The 18,929-nt window shown below is 59.5% G+C and overlaps 3 protein-coding genes across 3 annotated transcripts in view; all 3 read right to left on the bottom strand.

Moving 5' to 3' along the window:
• The window catches only part of LOC135404459 (class II histocompatibility antigen, B-L beta chain-like), a 106,835-nt gene extending 104,572 nt beyond the window's left edge, over positions 1-2,263 (bottom strand). Inside the window, exons 1-3 of the mRNA XM_064639219.1 lie at positions 1,999-2,263; positions 1,080-1,361; positions 601-707 (exon numbers count right to left, since the gene is read on the bottom strand). Coding sequence (XP_064495289.1) covers positions 601-707; positions 1,080-1,361; positions 1,999-2,254 — 645 coding nt within the window. The 5' untranslated portion in view covers positions 2,255-2,263. The remainder of the gene's footprint in view (positions 1-600; positions 708-1,079; positions 1,362-1,998) is intronic.
• The window catches only part of LOC135404434 (class I histocompatibility antigen, F10 alpha chain-like), a 214,735-nt gene that overhangs the window by 48,869 nt on the left and 146,937 nt on the right, over positions 1-18,929 (bottom strand). The gene's annotated exons all lie outside the window — the stretch shown is intronic.
• LOC135405980 (zinc finger protein OZF-like) lies at positions 9,213-12,075 on the bottom strand. The gene is made up of 2 exons (XM_064640493.1): positions 11,754-12,075; positions 9,213-10,557 (listed from the first exon to the last, which is right to left on the bottom strand). Exons 1-2 carry the CDS (start codon positions 12,073-12,075, stop codon positions 9,638-9,640), a joined length of 1,242 nt encoding a protein of 413 aa, XP_064496563.1. The 3' UTR covers positions 9,213-9,637.

Here is an 18,929-nt window from a genome sequence, read left to right as displayed (position 1 = left end):
AAGGACCTCGGAGCCTCTCCAACACACCCCTTGCCTGAGTTAAGGCCAAAGTGAAGGGCCTTGCCCTTTGCCCAGGAGAAAGCAAAAAACTCCACCTCCCCAGAGCCTTCTGAGGGCTCCCAACCTGCAATTTGGGCTGGGTCAGTTCTTTTGTGGGTGTGAGTCACCCAAGGCAAATCCCCCTCCCCCATTGAACATCTTTCTTTTCCAGTGGGGCAGGGGAAAGAAAAATTCCTGCTTGGTTTTTTAGAAGAAGTAAAGCTCTGCCAGGGATCCCCTCCCCCCTCTCCTCACTGCCCCCCAATAACAGGGACTGGGGAGAACTGGGAACCTTTCCTGGGAACACTGGGAGCAGCCGGCTGGGGTCAGAATAAAAGATGGGATGGGGGGGACACACGACCCCCCAGATTCAACGTGGGGATGGACTGGGGGGTCCCAACTGGGCCCGAGGCCACGGGGAAGGGCTGCGGCCGCCGGCAGCTCAGGAGCTCTGTGGGGAGAGAAAAGGGGGTGAGAGCGGGGTGGGGGAACAGGGGGGGCCCAGAGGCTGTGGGAGAGCAAGGGGGGGGACACGACCCCAATTTGGGGACCCCCCTTTACCTTCTCCCGCAGGTAGAAGCCGAGCCCCAGCGCCAGGAAGACCAAGCCCAAGACGAAGCCCCCGACCCCCACCAGGGTCTTGCTGCGGACGGTGTCCGGTGGCATCTCTGGGGGGAGCCGGGGGGGTCACCACCCCCAAAACCACCCATGGACCACCGGGGACCCCACAAACCCCATCTCAGTCTCTCCCAGCCCACCCAGCCCCCCTGAAACCTTTTCCCAGTGCCCTCCCAGCCCCTTTGGGATCCCACCAAGCTCCTCCCAGCCCCTTTAGGACCCTCCAACCTCCATCCCATCACCCTCAGGGCTCCCCCTGAACCCCTCCCAGTCCCTTCCCAGCCCCTTCAGGACTTCTCTGAACCCCTCCCAGTCAACCCAAGACCTCACAAACTTCCTTCCACCCTTTCCAGACCACTCCTGCAAACTCCCTCCCAGTCGCCCTCAGTTGCCCCCCCGGTGCTGGGGGGGCCGGGCTGTACCCCAGTGCCGGCTGAGGGGGTGCTCCAGGCTGACGTGCTCCACCTGGCAGCTGTAGGTGACCCCGCGCCGGGGGGGGATTTCCAGCATCACCAGCACCTGGTAGGTCCAGTCCCCGTTGGGGACCACGTCGGTGGCCACCACGTGCTCCGGCAGCTCCTGCCCATCCTGGAACCACCTCACCTGCACCGGCGCAGTGTAGAAATCCATCAAGGAGCAGAGCAGGCGGCCGGGGCCAGGTTGGGAGCTCGACGGCACCAGCGAGATGGACACGCTGGGGGGCACTGGGAGGGACGGGGGAGACACTGGGCTCAGCTGGGGGCACTGGGAGGGAGGGCAGAGGGCTTGGAGGGCATTGGGAGGGATTGGGATGGCACTGGGAGGGACTGGGATGGCAGTGGGAGGGACTGGGAATAGAGTGGGGGAGAAGGGGCTGGGCTGGGGGGGCACTGGGGAGAGAGTTGGGAGATGTGGGAGTGAAGTGACAACGACTGGGAATGGAGTGAGAGGGTCTGGGAATGGATCGAGAGGGTCTGGGAGTGGAGTGAGAGGGACTGGGAGTGACTGGGAAGGTCTGGGAGTGACTGGTCTAGCCTGGGAAGGAAGCGATCGGGACTGGGAGGCTGAGTCGTGGTGAAGGAACTCTTTGCTTTGGGTCTGCCTGGCAATTGAAGCGTCATCAGAGAGACGCGCTGGGATTGGCTGAGGGGCGGGAGCTCGGTGGCCCCAGCGGGGTGGAGACGAAGGGGGGCACTGGGAGAGACTGGGATGGACTGGGAAGAACTGGGAGGCGGCAAAAGGACACGGGAACGGGTACAGGGAGGGCTGAGGGGTCTAGGGGGATTCCCAGGGAGGGTTTGAGGGGCTCCAGGGTCATTCCCGGGGCAGGGCCCGAGGGGACCTGCTCTGCCCCACGCTCACCTCTCCTCTCCTTGCTGAACGGGGTGAACCCCTCGTAGTTGTGCCAGCAGTACCTGTCCACCATAGACCGTTTGTACTCCAGCCATTCCAGTTGGCTGTTCCAGTACCTGGCCTGGATCTCCCCAAACGGGGTGTCCCCCACAAAGACCCCCACATCACTGTCAAAGTGCGCTTGCTGCTCCCGGTTGTAGATGAGCTTCTCGAAAAACCTCACCCGCTCGGTGCCGTTGATGAAGTGGCACTCCTCCTTTCCCATGTGCAGGAACACCCCTGTGTGTGCAGGACACAGGTCAGGGGGTGCCCCGTCCCCCCCCCCATCATCCCCCAGCCCCCCACAGCAGGGTGGGAGCTCAGGGGGCCACCCAGGACCCCCCTTTCCCACCCCCCTCTGCCCCACGGACGCCCCAGCTCTGGCTCATGGATGGGGGGGAACCCTCTCATCAGCCCCCCGAGGATGGACAGGGGGGTTGGGGAACCCCCCACTGCTGATCCCACCCCCTCAGAGTCCCAGGGAACCACTCCAGGGCTCGAGGGACACCCAGGGACCCCCAGGGCACCCCTCTGCCTGCTCTCCCACACCCCCTTGTCCCTCTCTCCCACCCCTTTCCCAACGTCCCCACAATCCCCAGACCCCCCGCCCTCACTTTGGGGCTCCCACCACCTTCCCAATCACTCTGGGTCTTCTGACCCCCCTCGCACTCACTTTTGGGGCTCCCACACCCTCTTTTCTCCCCTCTTGCCCCCCCTTTCACACCCCACCCCCCTGCCCGCCCCCCCCGCTCACCCGAAAGCTCCTCGCCCGCAGCCGGGGGGGCTCCCAGCACCACCAGCACCGCCAGCACGGCCCCAGCTCCCCGCACACGCTCCATGCCCAGCGCCGGACAGCTGCTGACAGCCCAAAACCAGCCGGGCGGCGCCGTTTTGGGGGGTTTGGGGCGCGCTGGGCTTGGCTGAGGGCGCAGTTGGGGCCCTTTTTTCGAGGCGTCTTCCCGGCGACTGATGAGTCATCAGCGCGGCGCGCTGGGATTGGGCGCGGGCGGCGCGGGCGCTTTGGGATTGGCTGAGGGCCGTTGGGGGCCCCCGCGGCAGCCCCGGGGCTGGGGGGTTCGGGGGGGTCCGTGGGCTGCGGGGGAGGGGGGAGCTCAGGACCCACCAAAAATGCCCAGCCAGGGCTCCCAAAGCTCAGGGCAACCCAAAAAACGGCCATCCAGGGTTCCCGCAGCTCCCACGGGCCCCCAAAATCACCGGAGGGTGGCCTCTGATTGGCTGAGCTCGGGGAGGGCTCCGTTCCGGACGGGTCTGCCCGGCAGCTGATGACGCAACAGCAGCGCTCGCTCCCATTGGCTGCTGCTGCTGACCCCACCCGGGCCTTGGGGGGTCCAAGGTGGGTTTGGGGGGTTCCAGGATTGCTGGGGATGGGGTTTGGAGTGTCGTGGATAGGTGGGAATGAGGGTCTGGGATGCCGGGTGTGCCCAATAACCCTCTGTTCATGAGATTTTGGGAGTCCAGGAGTGTTTGAACCCCCACTGTTCTCAGGAGTTTTAGGGTCTGGGAGTGTCCTAACCCCCTCTATTCTAATTTTTTGGGGTCTGGGTGTGCCCAAACTCTTGTTTTCACAATTTTGGGGGCCTGGGAGTACCTAAACTTCTCTTTTCCAAATTTTTTTTCGGATCTGGGAACACCAGGAGACAATGGGGAAAGGGATGGGGACACCAGGAGCAGGATGGGAAGACCAGGAGAAAGTTGAGGACACCAGGAACTGGGAATGGGGATATCAGGAGTTGGGAATGGCAACACCAGGAATGGGAACCAGGGGGGACCAGGATGGGGTCACGGGGAACAGGTGGGGCATTACCAGCAACTGGTAATGGGAACACCAGGAGCGGGAATAGGAACGTGGGGAACAAGGATGGGGACACTGGGGAACAGGTGGGGCATTACCAGCAACTGGTAATGGGAACACCAGGAGCGGGAATAGGAACGTGGGGAACCAGGATGGGGACACTGGGGACAGGAACGGGGACACTGGGAGCAGGCTGGGCATTACCAGCAATGGGAATGGGCATGGCAGGAATGGGAATGGGCACAGCAGGAACTCTGTGTCTCTGCTGGCCCCCCGGGCTGTGCCTTGGAGCCCTGGCAGCTCCTGCAGGTCGCAGCTTTCCCAAGGCCTGGCAGCCCTTGCTGCCGTTGCCGGTCCTGCAGCGCCGGGCGGGACGCGCTGCGGATCCCGCCGGGCTCCGGCGCTGCCACAGAACCCGCCGGCACCGTCAGCCCGCACGGCACCCACGGCAAGGGGCACCACGGCCGGGCAGCTGCTCCCCACGGCATCGCCAGCCCACAGCACCCGGCAGCTCCCATTGACTCACTGCAGCAGGAGAGCAGCAAAGCCTGGCAGCAAACTCCCAGGGCAATTCTAGGGGCCAAAGGGACGCTTCCAGCAGCATTCCGGACTTGAGTATTCCTGCAGAATTCCTTCTCCAGCTCTGCAGCCTCTCGTGCTGTTCCAGGGCTGTCGGGTTTACACTGCCCTCCTGCTGCTCCTGGCTCAGGGCTCGCCAGGTTCAGTGCCCCCTTGGCAGCCCCAGACAAAAGGAGGGCACTGCTCTGCTCTGCTTTCTGCTGCTGAACATCTTCATTCTCCTCCTCGCAAGGACCCACAACTCTCCCGCTTTACAAAGAGCAGCAGCACTTGGCAGGCCCGGCAGGATCTTCCCCACAAAGGCCGTGGCACTGCCCTGTGCTCGTCCTGCCACAGGAGCTCAAGGCTTCTGCACAGCACAACTTCCCAGCAGTGACCTCCCTGCTCCAGAGGGATGAGGAGCCTCTGCTGAACTGCAGAGATTCACACACTGCAACCATTGCACTGCCTGCATTTCCTGCCATTCTGCAGCACTTGGGCATCTACTGGGGCTCTTCCTGCTGTTTAAGAAGGAGGTTTGCAAGCCCTGGGAGCTGGATGGAGTTTTGTTCCAGCTGCCAGCTAAGGAAGTTTTCAACCTGTTACATAATACATGCAATGAAATCTACAGTGATTTAAGAACTTGGACTCCAGCAGAACTGTTGGATTATTTATTTCATCAGGAAAAATAGACCAGGAAATAAAGCCATCCCTTAATATATGTAAGTCAAATGAACTAATTTAGGTAAATAAATAGGCTGTGAAAAGGAAGTTACTGACTTTTGTACATGGATACATTAGAGAAGGGAGCAGGATACAATGCTTGGGATGCTCCTTGGAATACTAGTCCAGAAATGTCTTAGTACAGAGCATTAGACTCCACAACAGAATCCTGCCAAGTAATTATATCCACATAGGAAAGGAAATTGTTGGCAATCCTGACCTGGCTTTTGGAGGTATCAGGAGCTCCTAAAAAACAAGTATCTTAAACTGAAAACTTTATTCAAGTAGCTGAATCTACCCAGCACAGGGCCTTCTACAGCTCATGGTGAGCTTGCTTTCAAGACAGAAAGTCCCAAACAGGCACGATCTTCCATTCCAAAGTCTCACCCAGCTGCCTTCATCTCATCCCTGCCCTCCCCCAGGAAGATTCCACCAGCCAAGCCCAGGGCACTCCAAGGGAAACCCTTGGGTGACCTTGTCTGGTGTTCCCTGGGCACTGAGGGAAGAAGAGAAGTTTATCAAGGTGCCAAATGCCCACGGAGATCTTGGAAATCAGCTCTCCAGGATGCTTTGCAGCCCTTCTCAGTCAGCTTGAGCTCTTCAAATACACTTGTCCTCAGCGTTTTCTCTGAAAGGGTCACTATGGTCTGAAGGGTCAAACTCAGAAGTGTCGGAACCTGCAGACAGTCCTTCCTTCCGGGCAGAGCTGTAGCTGCTTGGGAATGTTATTCCCTGCTGTCAGCTTCTCACAGAGCTGTGGGCACACATTCTCCAGGCAGCTCACTGAATGCAGAGTTTCCTTCCAACCTGAAGGGAGTCTTTGCTCTACAACATCTCTCCCCGGTGGCACTGTGTGATTGCAGGCTGGTTCTCCTGGCTCTGCCTGTGTCCTGCTCTCCTTGGAAAGCACCATGTCCATAAAGATCCAGATGATGATCCTGATCTTGAAGAGAATCAATAAAATATCATTAAACAGGCATAAAATATTGAGAATCAATCAATGCAATGCCAGATCTATCTGAAAAAAGACACAAATACAGTGTTGTGGAGCTCCTGGCCCAGCTTTCCCAGCTGTGTGCATTGGCCAGGAAGCCCTGGGGCCTCACTTCTCCTGCCCCCTAATTAGGAGCAATTTCTTAGGCCAATTAACCACTGAGTCATTTGTCCCTGAGCTGCTTTGTTCCTCTACCAGGCACAGGCCAGCCCGGGCTCCGCAGGCTGCAGGGCTGCTGCGTCCTGTCAGTGCTCAACACCTCGGATTTATTTGCCCCAAAAAGGGAAAACGGCCCCGAATCCCGTGGGCCGAGCGCAGGAGGGGACAGAGTTCTGGCACAAAACTCCACCCGCCGGGTTTGCCCAGCCCGGGAAGAACCAAGGGCCCCGCAGTGAGGTGGGACCCCCCAGCAGCCCTTGTGTGCCGTGCCCAGCTGAAGCCCTCCCTGGGGCGCTCGGGGCTGGCTGGGCACACTGGGAGCGCTGGGAAGGGCCCCGGCTCGGGGCGGGGGCGGCGGGTGCCCAGCAGTGACTGAGGGGAAGGGCCTTCACAGGGACCCCCCGCGCCCCTCGCTGCCCACGGGAAGGGTTTTTGGTCCCTCTGAGCGATTTGGCGGCGTTTCTGGGCTCGGCGGGGCCGGGCAGGCGGCAGCGGGACACGCGGGGCCCGGGCCGTGCGGCGGAGCCGGTTGGGAACTGCGGGGCGGCCCCAGCGGGGCCCGAGGGCGGAGCGGAGCCGGTTGGGAACGACCCCCGATCCCCCCCCGGGGCCAGGTCTGATGCCGGGAAAAGCAGCACTGATAAGAAGGAGTATCTTGGCCAGCCCCCAGAGCTGGGAAGCATTCCAGAAGAAGAAACTGGTTTTTCGGGCCCGTGACCAAAGAAGGATAATTTGGAGAAGGGATGTTCCCCAAAGGGCCACCAGAGACCCTCGAGAGACCCCTACTCTGATGGAAATGAGTTCTGAAAACTGATTCAAATGTGTAAGAGAATCTGTGGGAGTGTTTAGTACATATGCATGAGTTTGGGGAAATGTAATGCACATGTATTAGTTACATCCACAGAAACCAGGGTGTGAGACAGCCCAGTGGGGGGGTGATGGGAGGAGACCGCCCAACCCCCCACCCCCGCACCCAGTGCCGAAAAAAATAAAACCACTTTCTAATCCTGACATTGCAGTGACATAGAGTTTTATTCCCGTTTGGTGACAGTCCCAGTTGCTCCCAGTATGATCCTTGTTGCCCCAGTTCTGGTCCCGAGGGGTCCCAGTCCTGGTCCCGGTGTATCCCAGTGTCCCAGTCCATCCCAGTCCATCCCGGTCCCTTCCCAGCAGCCGCCACCGTTTCCCGGGTCCTGCCCCCCCCGCCCCCCCAAGATGCTGACGGGGGTCGGGGCTCCGTCTTTGGCTTCGTCTCCCTGGGCTGGGGCTCGGCCTCTGCCTGCGGGAGGAGCTGAGGGGGGTCCCCGGGGGTCGTGTGTCCCCCCCGGAGCGTGTGTGCCCCCCCGGGACCCCCATCCCGCTGTCCCCCCCTTTTCTCTCCCCACGGAGCTCCTGCCCCAGCTCCCGCTCCCCCCTGGCAGGGGCTTTGGGAGCCCCCCTTTCCTTTGACCCTAAGCTCCCCTTGAATCCCCTTTCCTGGGCACTGAGACTCCCCTGCATCTCCTTCCCCAGCTCTGTGACCCCCCTGCACCCCCATTTCCAGCTCCACAACCCCCCTGCAATCCCTTTCCCAGCCCCTGCATCCCCCTGTGCAGGGGGGGCTGCAGGGCTTTGGGGGGTCTCACCAGGGCTTTGCCCCAGGACACCCTGTCTCGGGCTCTGGGGGTGAGGGGTGACGGGTGCTCTCGAGCCCCCCCTTTTTTTCGCACCCCTTCCCCACCCCCATTCTGGATCTGCCATTCCAGAGCCGTGGGGGGGCCTCGCCGCAGCCCCCCCGCTGTCCCCGCTGTCCCCTCGGGGCCCTGACGGCCGCCCTGGCGCTGTCCCTCGGGCTGCCCGGGGAGTTGCCCCCACGGGCTCTTGGGGCGGGGCTGGAGGGGTCCCGCTGCCCCTCTGCTGTGTTCAAGCACCTGAGGAACGGGGAGCAAACCCCCAGATCGGGTTTTCCGGCTGCAAAGCTCGGCGGGGCTGCCCCACCAGGAGGAATTTGGGGCTTGGGGAAGGAACAAAACATGGCATCAATTAAACCTTATAAAAATTCAAGCATTGGGAAAGGAAGAAAATCATCCTTTGGGGTCTTCCCTTTGCAGACACAGACAGAGGGTTCTCACCTGGGCAAGTACCAGCCTGGTAATAATTTTATTTACACTAGTGATGCCAACAACACCTGCTGGGCATTGATGGAGGGGGGTTATATAGTTTTAGTAAGTATAGAAACACTTTGCAGTTGCCAGTGACTCAACAGCAGCATCCACAGGTATTTTAGTCTCTGTCAGTTGATCCTTGGTCTCGTTTTTTGACTTTTTTTCCTTATAAATATTCCACAAATCACTCCTATGGAACCAGTTTTGCTTTGCTGAGGAGAGCTGTGACTGCTGGGCCCTTGGGGGATTATGAGCATTTTGTGTTTTTATTTGAGGAGCACAGGAGCATCCAGGCAAAGCCCCAGGAGGGAGCAGGACCTGCCCAGGCCCCGGGAGCTCGGGCTGTTGTCCCAGCTCAGCTCGTGGCAGGAGGAGCTGAGGGTGCCCCTGTCCCCTCTGTGCCCCCCAAGGGTGGCAGAAGCCCCTCGGGAGGCAGGTCCAGAGGCACCATCCCCTGTCCCAGGGGCTCCCCGAGCTGCCCTGCACAGGGTGGGCACACGGGGGGTGGGCTCAGGTGGGTCTGAAGGGCCGTCCAGCACCTTGGGGGGTGACCTGGGGGGCTGGGACTGAAAACCCCTCAGAGCTGTGTAAGTCCTTGAGACAATGAGCTCCTGTTTTTTTAATGAGCAACCTGAAGAACAACCCAAGTGGAATCCTATTTTTGTTCTCCAAATTTCAGAGAAGGTCACAGACTTCCATTGGGGCCAGGAAGGACAATTCCTGTGCCTAAAGCCCCTCTGTGTGGCCCCACAACCAGCAGTGCTGAGCGAGACCCTTGGAGCTCTCTGGGGTCGCAGCAGCTGCAGGGACTCTGCTCCAGCACGGGCTTCCCACGGGCTCACATCCTTCTTTGTGGGCATCCCCTGCTCTGCCGTGGGCTCCTCCTTGGGCTGCAGGGGAATCTCAGCTCTAGGCCCGGAGCACCTCCTGGCCCTCCTCCTGCACTGCCCTGGGGGTCTGCAGAGCTGTTCCTCTCCCCTATTCCCACTCTGCTCCTCTCTGCACCCAATTCCATCTGCACAAGGACTTTTTCCTCCTTAAATACATTATGCCCAAGGCCCCAATACACTGCCCAACATGGATCACCAGGAATGTGGGTCACCAGGTCTGTGCCCAACGGGGGTCCCTGTGGATCATCCAACGCGGGTCCTCCCATGGCTGATGGAGTTGGAGCAGCGGCCGAAGCTCTTCCCGCAGTCGGGGCACTCGGGGCTTCCATTACTGGTGGGTCCGTTGGTGGTAGGTCAAGGCAGAGCTGTTGGTGAAGCTCCTCTCACACTCGTCACACTTGTAGGGCTTCTCCCCGGTGTGGATGCGACGGTGGATGACGAGGTGGGAGTTGCGTTTGAAGCCCTTCCCGCAGTCGCTGCAGCGGAAGGGCCTCTCCCCCGTGTGTATCTGCTCATGCATGAGGAGATGGGAGCTGGTTCTAAACCTCTTTCCACATTCCGGGCACTTGTAGGGCCGTTCCCCACTGTGGATCTTCTGGTGGTGGATCAGGTCAGAGCTCTGGCTGAAGCTCTTCCCACATTCCAAGCACTTGTAGGGCCGTTCCCTGGAGTGCAGGCCCAGATGAGTGCGGAGGTTGAATCTCCGGTTGAAGTTCTTCCCACATTCCCCACACGTGTAAGGTTGTTCTCCAGTGTGGAGGATCTGGTGGCGGATCAGGCAGGACTTCTGGCTGAAGCTGTTCCCACATTTCCCACACGTGTAGGGCTTTTCCCCACTGTGGATCACCTGGTGTCGGAGCAGGTGGGCGCTGTCACTGAAGCTCTTCCCACATTCCCCACACGTGTAGGGCCGTTCCCCACTGTGGATGTGCTGGTGCCTCAGGAGGTTGGTGCTCGTCCTGAAGCTCTTCCCACATTCTAAGCACCTGAAGTGCTCCTCTCTGCTGGGAGGCTGCTCAGAGACCACCAGCTCGCAGCTCCGCCTCAAGCTCCGGCCGCCTTCCCGGCACACTCTGGCTCTTTCCTCCTCACAGCCCCCTGGGCTGGCTTTGCAGCCCCTCCTGCGGGGGCATCTCCGGCCCTTTTCCTCCCCGCTGCCTTCCTGCGCCGGGGAGCCCTTCAAAACGGCCTCTCCCACCAGGCTCTGCCGCCGGGATTTGTCCTCCGCGCTCTCCGGCCTCACCTCGGGGCCTGGGGCAGGAAGGAAGGACAGGCAGGGGATTTGCCTCCGGCCCACAGGGAAGCCCAAGGACATCCCCCCAACTCCAGCCCCGGCAGGACGGCCACAAAAGACCGACCCAAAGGGGCACTGACTTCCTCCTCACCTGCCTGGGGGGCCCGCGGCATCTTCCTCTTCCTCGCAGCCTCCTCCTCCATCCGACCAAGCTTTGGGAAGCAGAAATCCTGCTGGGGGGGGGAAACAAGGGGTGAGCACATTGCCTTGGGTGTTTCTCCTGCCCAAGTCCATCCCTAGAAATCACCAGGCATCCTGTGCCCATAAAAACCCCCAAAACAACAACATTCAGCCCAAAATCCCCTCCCAGGAGTTCCCCCTCTCTGCTCTCTGGGGTTAGGGGGGGGCCCCCCTGTCTGGCCTGATGGCACTTCTGCCTGCATTGGGGGTCCCCCTTCTCCGGGCTGCCGGGGGTCCCGCGGCTCCGGGGGGTTCCCACTCGCCGGGGTCCCCTTGAGTGTTGCCAGGGGGGTCCCAGGGCTCACTTCTCCCCACTCTGCCTCCCGGGGCCGGCCGGGCCTCCTCTCTCGCCTCCCACCCTCACAAACCTCTTGGCGCTCTCGGCTCCCACCCCGCCTCAAGGCCCCCCCTCCTCTCCACACTCCAAGGCCTTCCCCCTCTCCGGGACCCCCGCTTAAGGGGCCCGGCGCTCCCTCTCTGCTCCCCCCCCTCCAGCATTCCAGGGGTCCCCCAGCTCCGGGATTGCCCCTCTCCGCTCTCCCCACTCTGCGGCTACCGGGGTTCCCCCCCGGCTCTCACGGGGGCCCCCAAACCGCTCTCGCCCCCCCCGCCATTGCCGAGCGACCGCCAGGACCTTTTGGCTGCTCTTCTTTGTGCTCCCGCTCGGCTCCTCCCTCGGCTGGGCCGCCGCTTTTGGCGGGTTTCCTCCTCCGGGATCCGCCCCCTGCAGCCCTTCCCCCCCTGGCCCAGCCCCCTCGGGCCCCCCTTGGGCCCCCTTGCCCCCCCCTTGCCCCCAAAGCCATGTCCTCCCGCGGCAGGAGCAGGGCTGGAGCTGGGGCAGGTCGGGATGGGGCAGCGCTGGGCTCTTGGCCGCTCCCGCCCGCACTCGGCCCCCGCCGCAGCCGCCACGGCCGGGACAGCGCGGGGGGGCCCGGCCTGGGCGCCCCCCCCTCCCCCCTGCCCAAATTGCCGTCCCGGGGGGCGCTGGGGGCGAGGGGGGGGCGCCGGTGGGCTCGAGGTGGGGAGCGCTGGGCGCTGCGGCTCTGCCGGCACACGGAGGAGTTGCCCCCGCAGCCGGGGGGGCTCCCGGCACCCCCAGTGCCCAGAAAGGTCTCCCCACATTTGGGCTTTGGGGGCTCTGGGTGGGGTGTGAGCGGGTTGGGGGGTCCTTGTGGGTCTGTGGGGCGGTGTCGGGGCGTCCCAGCCCCTTTTGTGGAGCGCTGGGTGCCGTGTTGGGGTGCAGGTGCCCCCCCCAGAGCCCCCCCAGAACGGGGTGACACGGGGGGACACATGGGGGTCAAAATCCCCAATCCCAGGGCCAGTTCTGCCCCCCACCCAACCACAGCTCCCCCGATGGGGTCTCCACAAGCCCCCTCTCACTGCCCCGAGTATCCAGGACTGGGGAGAACTGGGAAGCTTTACTGGGAACACTGGGAGCAGCCGGCTGGTGTCAGAATAAAAGCAGGGCCAGGGGGGGACAAGGGACCCCCCAAAATCAGGGGGAACACCGAGATACACCGAGACCTGGACTGGACCCAACAGGACCAGAATTGGGGCAACAGGGATCATACTGGGAGCAACTGGGAGCATGCTGGAGGCAACTGGGATATACTGGGAGTGGCTGGAACCACAGAGGTGAATGGGAGTAACTGGAACCATGCTGGGGGCAACTGGGATCATACTGGGAGCAACTAGACCCCTGCTGGGATCATGCTGGGATCAGGCTGAGATATTACAGGGAGGGGCTGGGTCAGTCCTAGGGGCAACTTGGAGCAACTGGGATCACACTGGGAGGAACTGGGAGCAACTGGGACCATGATGGGGAGTACTGGGATCATGCTGGGGTTACAGTGGGAGAGCTTGGCCCATGCTGGGAGCAACTGGGGCCACAGTGAGGTTAACTGGGATCATACTGGGAGTGACTGGGAGCATTCTGAGGGCAGTTGGGACCATGTTGGCACAACTGGGATATACTGGGAGCAAGTGGGATCACACTGGAGGTGACTGGGATCATAGTGAGAGCATACTGGGAGCATACTGGAAGTGACTGGGAGCATGCTGAGGTCAACAGAGATCATACTGGGAGTGACTGGAACCATAATAGGGGGGAATGGGAGCAACTGGAACAATGCTGGGGGCAACTGGGATCATCCTGGGAGCAGCTGGGCCCCTGCTGGGCTCATACTGGGACTGACAGTGATCATACTGGGAATGACTGCAATAATAATGGGAGTATGTGAGAGGGAGTGCAATCTTACTGGGGATGACTGGGATCAAATTGGATTCGTACTGCAAGTGTCTGGAAGTTACTGGGATCATACTGGGAGTGACTGGACTCATAGTGAGATCATACTGGGAGCAACTGGGACCATGCAGGGGCAAATGGAATCCCAGAGGGAGTGCCTGAAAGTGCCTGGGGCCATACTGGACTCAGACTGGGAGTCCCTGAGAGGGAAAGGAACCATTGTGGGGGGGACTGGGAGTAACTGGGACCACCTTGGGGCAACTGGTATCCAATTGGGAGTGACTGGGAATGACTGGGATCCTATTGGGAGTGACTGGGAGTGACTGGGATCCTATTGGGAGTGACCAGGACCATACAGGAACCATCCTGGCAGTGACTGTCAGTGACTGGGATCATACTGGGAGTGACTGGAACTACCCAGAGGGGAACTGGGAGCCACTGGGGCCATGCTGGAAGGCAACTGGGGACATACTTGGAGCAAGTGGGATCATCCTGGAAGAAACTGAGAGTGACTGGGAGTGACAGGGTGCATGCTGGAGGCAACTGGCATACACTGGGAGTGACTGGGATTGACTGGGACCAGGCTGGGGGAAGGCTGGTATCATACTGGATCTGTGCTGGAGGTACTGGGAGCAACTGGGACCATGCTGCGGTAACTGTGATTGTACTGAGATCATACAGGGATCATACTAGGATCATACTGGGAGCGACTGAGTCTCTGCTAGGAGCAACTGGGAGCAACTGGGATCACAAAGGAAGGAACTGGGAGCAACTGCGACCACACTTGGAATAACTGGGGTTATACTGGGATCACAGTGGGAGCAGCTTGATCCATGCTGAGGGCAATGGGAACATCTTGGCAGCCACTGGGGCCACAGTGAGGGTGACTGGGGTCATACTGGGAATGACTGGGAGCATTCTGAGGGCAGTTGGGACCATGCTGGCACAACTGGGATATACTGGGAGCAAGTGGGATCATACTGGGACTGACTGGGATCATACTGGGAGCAACTAGGACCACACTGAGAGTGACTGGGAGTGGCTGTGAGCAACTGGGATTATGCTGGGAGCAAGTGGGAGTGAGTGGGACCACATTGGCAGCAACTGGGATATAGTGAGAGAGACCAGGAGTGTGTGGGATCATACTGGCAGTGACTGGAATCATAGTGGGAGTGACTGGGAGTGCCAGGGATCATACTGGGAGCAACTGGAACCATAGTCAGTGACTGGGAGGAACTGGGAGCCTGCTGGGGGCAAATGGCTTTATCCTGGGAGTGCCAGGGCATGTCTGGGTTCATCCTGGGTGTGAGTGCCACCATCTGGGGTGTCACTGGGATCCTACTGGGATGGTCCTAGGAGGGACTGGGAGGGAGTGGAACTCTAGTGGGGTGACTGGGAGCAACTGGGACCATGCAGGGGGTAACTTGGATCCTACTTGGAGAGAGTGGTATCGTACCGGGAGTGACTGGGATCATAGTGGGATGATACTGGGTATGACTAAAAGTGAGTGAGATGATACTGGGGGTGACTGGGAGCCTGTTGGAGGCAAGAGGGATCTACTGGGAGTGGCTGGGAGTGATAGGGATCATACTGGGAGTGACTGGAAGCACAGTAGGGGTGAATGGGGGCTACTGGAACAACGCTGGGGACAACTGGGATCAGAGCGGGAACAGCTGGACCCCTGCTGGGCTCATACTGGGACCATACTGGGAGTGACTGCAATAATACTGGCAGTATGTGAGAGGCACTGCAACCATACTGGGGATGACTGGGATCAAACTGAATTCATACTGGAAGTGTCTGGAAGTTTCTGGGATCATACTGGGGGTGACTGGACACATAGTGGGATCATACTGGGAGCAACTGGGACCATGCAGGGGCAAATGGCATCGTCCAGGCAGTGACTGAAAGTGCCTGGGGCCATACTGGACTCAGACTGGGAGTCCCTAAGAGGGAAAGGAACCATCCTGGGGGGGGACTGGGAGTAACTGGGACCACCTTGGGGGCAACTGGTATTCAATTGGGAGTGACTAGGAGTGACTGGGATGATAGCGGGAGTGACCACGACCATACTGGAATGCTCCTGGGAGTGACTATCAGTGCCCAGGATCATACTGGAAATGACTGGAACTATTCAGGTGGGAACTGGGAACCAGTGGGGCCATGCTGGAAGCAAGTGGGAGTAACTGGGAGTGACAGGATGCATGCTGGAGGCAACTGGCATAGACTGGGAGTGACTGGGAGTGACTGGGATTGTACTGATGGGAACTGGAAACATCCTGGAGCAAGTAGAAGTAACTGGGTATGACTACGAGCATGCTGAGGGCAACTGGGATATACTGGGAGTGTCTGCAACCATACTGGTGGGTGCTGGGATCACACTGGGAGCCCCTGGGAGTGCCTGGATCTACAATAGGGAAACTGGGATTGGCTGGAACCATGGTGGGGAAAGACTGGGACCATACTTGGATTGACTGGATCTGTGCTGGAGGCAACTGGGAGCAGCTTGGCCCATGCTGGGGTAACTGTGATTGTACTGGGATCATGCAAGGATCATACTAGGATCATACTGGGAGTGACTGGGTCTATGCTACAGGCAATTGGGAGCAACTGGGATCACAGTGGGAGGAACTGGGACCAAGTGGGGCCATGCTAGGGACAAGTGGGATCACACTGGGATCACAGTGGGAGCAGCTTGGCTCATGCTCGGGTGACTGGGGTCATACTGGGAGTGACTGGGAGCATTCTGAGGGCAGTTGGGACCATGTTGGCACAACTGGGATATACTGGGAGCAAGTGGGATCATACTGGGACTGGGATCATACTGGGAGTAACTAAGACCACACTGGGGGTAACTGGGAGTGGCTGTGAGAAACTGGGATTATGCTGGAAGCTACTGGAAACAACCAAGAGTGAGTGGGACCACACTGGGGGCAACTGGGATATAGTGGGAGACACCAGAACTCACTGGGATTATACTGGGACTGACTGGGAGCAACTGGGACCTCGCAGGGGGTAACTTGGATCCTACTAGGAGAGAATGGAATCAGACTGGGAGTGACTGGGATCATGCTGGCATCAGACTGGGCGTGACTAAAAGTGACTGGGCCCATCCTGGGGGTGACTGGGCCCATCCTGGGGGTGACTGGGAGCCCCTGGGCCCGTGCTGGGAGCCCCTGGGCCCCCCTGGCTGGAACTGCTTTCCCTCCTGCGGGTTCTTGGCAAAGGCCCCAAAGCACAAACTCTGCTCCGAGCCCTCGGGGCGTTTCCTCCCTTTGGGCAGCAGCAGCTCCTGAGCCCTGAACAGGCTCCTGTCCCCTGCAAACACTTCACCTGCCTTTGACCTGGGAGCTCTCAGTGACTCACACATTTACTGAATGTTTAAACTCGGCTTTTTCTCTTATTTTTCTTATTTTCTTTTGTCTTTCTTTCCTCTTTATCCTTTCTAAAATTCCCTCTCCCCTCTCTTTCCCTCCTCTCTCTGTTCCCCTTCCCTCTCTCTGTCCTTTGTGCTGCCAGCATGATCCCAGTTGCTCCCAGTATGATCCCAGTCACTGACAGTCACTCCCAATAGGATCCCAGTCACTCCCAATTGGATTCCAGTTGCCCCCAAGGTGGTCCCAGTTGCTCCCAGTCCCCCCCCCCCAGGATGGTTCCTTTCCCTCTCAGGGACTCCCAGTCTGAGTCCAGTCTGGCCCCAGGCACTTTCAGTCACTGCCTGGACGATGCCATTTGCCCCTGCATGGTCCCAGTTGCTCCCAGTATGATCCCACTATGTGTCCAGTCACCCCCAGTATGATCCCAGTAACTTGCAAACACTTCCAGTATGAATCCAGTTTGTTCCCAGTCATCCCCAGTATGGTTGCAGTGCCTCTCACATACTCCCAGTATTGTTGCAGTCACTCCCAGGATGATCCCAGTATGAGCCCAGCAGGGGCCCAGCTGCTCCCACTCTGATCCCAGTTGCCCCCAGTGTGGTTGCTCCAGGATGGATCAAGAATGGGGACCCCTCTGTGCCTCCCCCTTGTGTCATCCTGTTCTGAGGGAGCTTTGGGGGGACATCTGCACCCCAACACAGCATCCAACACATCCCAAAGTGTGCTGGGACCCCCTTAAACCACCCCACAGCCCCCAGGGAACCCCCAAACCCACTCAGAGCCCATCCAGGACCCCACCTAACCCCTTTTTTGCGGGGGACATTTATGGGCTCTGGTGTTACTGGGAGCCCTCCCGGTTGCAGGCGAGGAGGTGTCAGGTGAGAGGGGGTGTTGGGAAAGGGGGGTCAGTGAGTCAGAGGGGATAAAAGGGGTGGTGGGACACCAAAGTGAGTGGGAGGAGAGTGGGACCCCCCCAAAAGTGGAGGTGGAGGGCGATTCAGAATTGGGGGCTGAAGGGAAAGAGGTGGGAGAGGTCAGAAGAGTGGGGAAAAGGGAAGGGTGGGACCCCCAAAGTGAGCATGAGGGGGTTGGGGATTGGGGCCTGATGGGAAAGGGGTGGGAGAGGGGAAAAAAAGTGGTGGTTGGGACCTCGTAAGTGATCCTGGGCAAGCTGGGAATTGAGAGGAACCATGGAAAAACCCTTGTCAGAGAGAAAATTGGGTGACCTGAGTCCTGGATGCTTTTAGGAAAGAGGTCTGAACATTTCCTGACTAATGGAAGGGGGGTGACTTTTTTATTCTTGACCTTTCCAGTTCTCCATTTGAGGGCAGGATGTCCTCTGGGCCAGTGTTTTGTTCCCTTTGCAGTGAGTGCAGCCTCAGAGGGCTGAGCCCTCTCTGGCTGGGCTTGGCCTCTCCTGCAGAGACTCAGGCCTGGCTGGGCTGCCCCAGGCAGACGCTGCAGGAAGAAGAGCTCAGGCCGCCTGGCTCTGGTGTCCCTGGGGCTCAGCCTGTGCCCCATTGCTGGGCAGGGGCTGAGCCCCACCTCTGCCTCGGGGCCTTGGCCAAAGGGCTGGCAAGGAAGAGGCCCAGCAGCCTTGGGGCCTGCCCAGCTTTCCTCCTCCCTGGGGGCTCTCAGTCCTCGCCTGACACCGTGTGGGCCCAAGGCCTTGCTGGCTTCGGGCTCACGGCCCGCCGGCACCATCCCAGCGGCCTGACCCCCCTCCTTCCTCTCTCTCCAGCCTCTCCTGCCTTTTCTGGCAAGGGGCCATCCAAGGAAAACCCCGGTTCTCAGCAATGGCACCTGTGTCACGGCTGCAAGGCTCGAGTGGGCCAGGCAAGAGCAGGAGCACCGAGAGCCTGAGGAGCCAGGAGATGCCCTGGCTGGGCATCGTGCTGCTGCGGGACGAGCTGACACCTCTGCACAGTCTCTGCCCGTCCCTGCCAGTCGACTTCTGCCCAGGCTCTGGGCACGGGGACGCAGCGCTGACAGTTTTCAGCCACCGCGCTGTTCCACAGAGGCTGTGATGTCACAAGGCCCTTGCCTGGCAGCCAAGAGATGGGCAAGGCAAGGCAAGGACGGACGGTTGGGCGATAGACAATGGATGATGGACAAGTTCTGGGCCATGGCCATTTGTTAGAAAAACAAAGTAAAAGTTTAAGGCCTGTCATACTTCAGTGGTCAGAGACCTGGCAGAGAAATCTATTCTTGAGACCTGGACACCAAGAAGGCAGAATTTCTAAACCACAAACACCCTTAGAGAAACCAGAGACGAAGGCAAAACCAACACAGACAATTACTGAGGCTCTCTCTATCCAGGGAAAAGACAAGAAAAGGACAAAAATTGTGGACTAAGCGTCATTCAAAGTGAGAAATCAAGAGCCAATAGAAGAGAGAATAAGAATTCCTGCAGAGAACTGGTAAGCCAGTGGACAGGAATTCCTTTGTCTGCTAAAATGTAAAAAGAGTTAAAAGTTTTGAGAACTGATGTACAGGTGTTAGAGAGCAATTGCTGTGTCCCTTC

Source organism: Pseudopipra pipra, chromosome W (genome assembly GCF_036250125.1).
Source record: "Pseudopipra pipra isolate bDixPip1 chromosome W, bDixPip1.hap1, whole genome shotgun sequence".
In the NCBI taxonomy this organism is placed as follows: domain Eukaryota; kingdom Metazoa; phylum Chordata; class Aves; order Passeriformes; family Pipridae; genus Pseudopipra; species Pseudopipra pipra.
This window is presented reverse-complemented; position numbering and strand designations above follow the sequence as displayed.

Coding starts and splice junctions, on each gene's coding strand:
- LOC135405980 (XM_064640493.1), bottom strand. CDS start 12,075: ATGTGTCCCCCCGTGTCACCCCGTTCTGGGGGGGCTCTGGGGGGGGCA. Junction 10,558..11,753: donor CCCCAGCGCCCCCCGGGACG/GCAATTTGGGCA, acceptor CTGCCCCAGGCC/CCGAGGTGAGGCCGGAGAGC.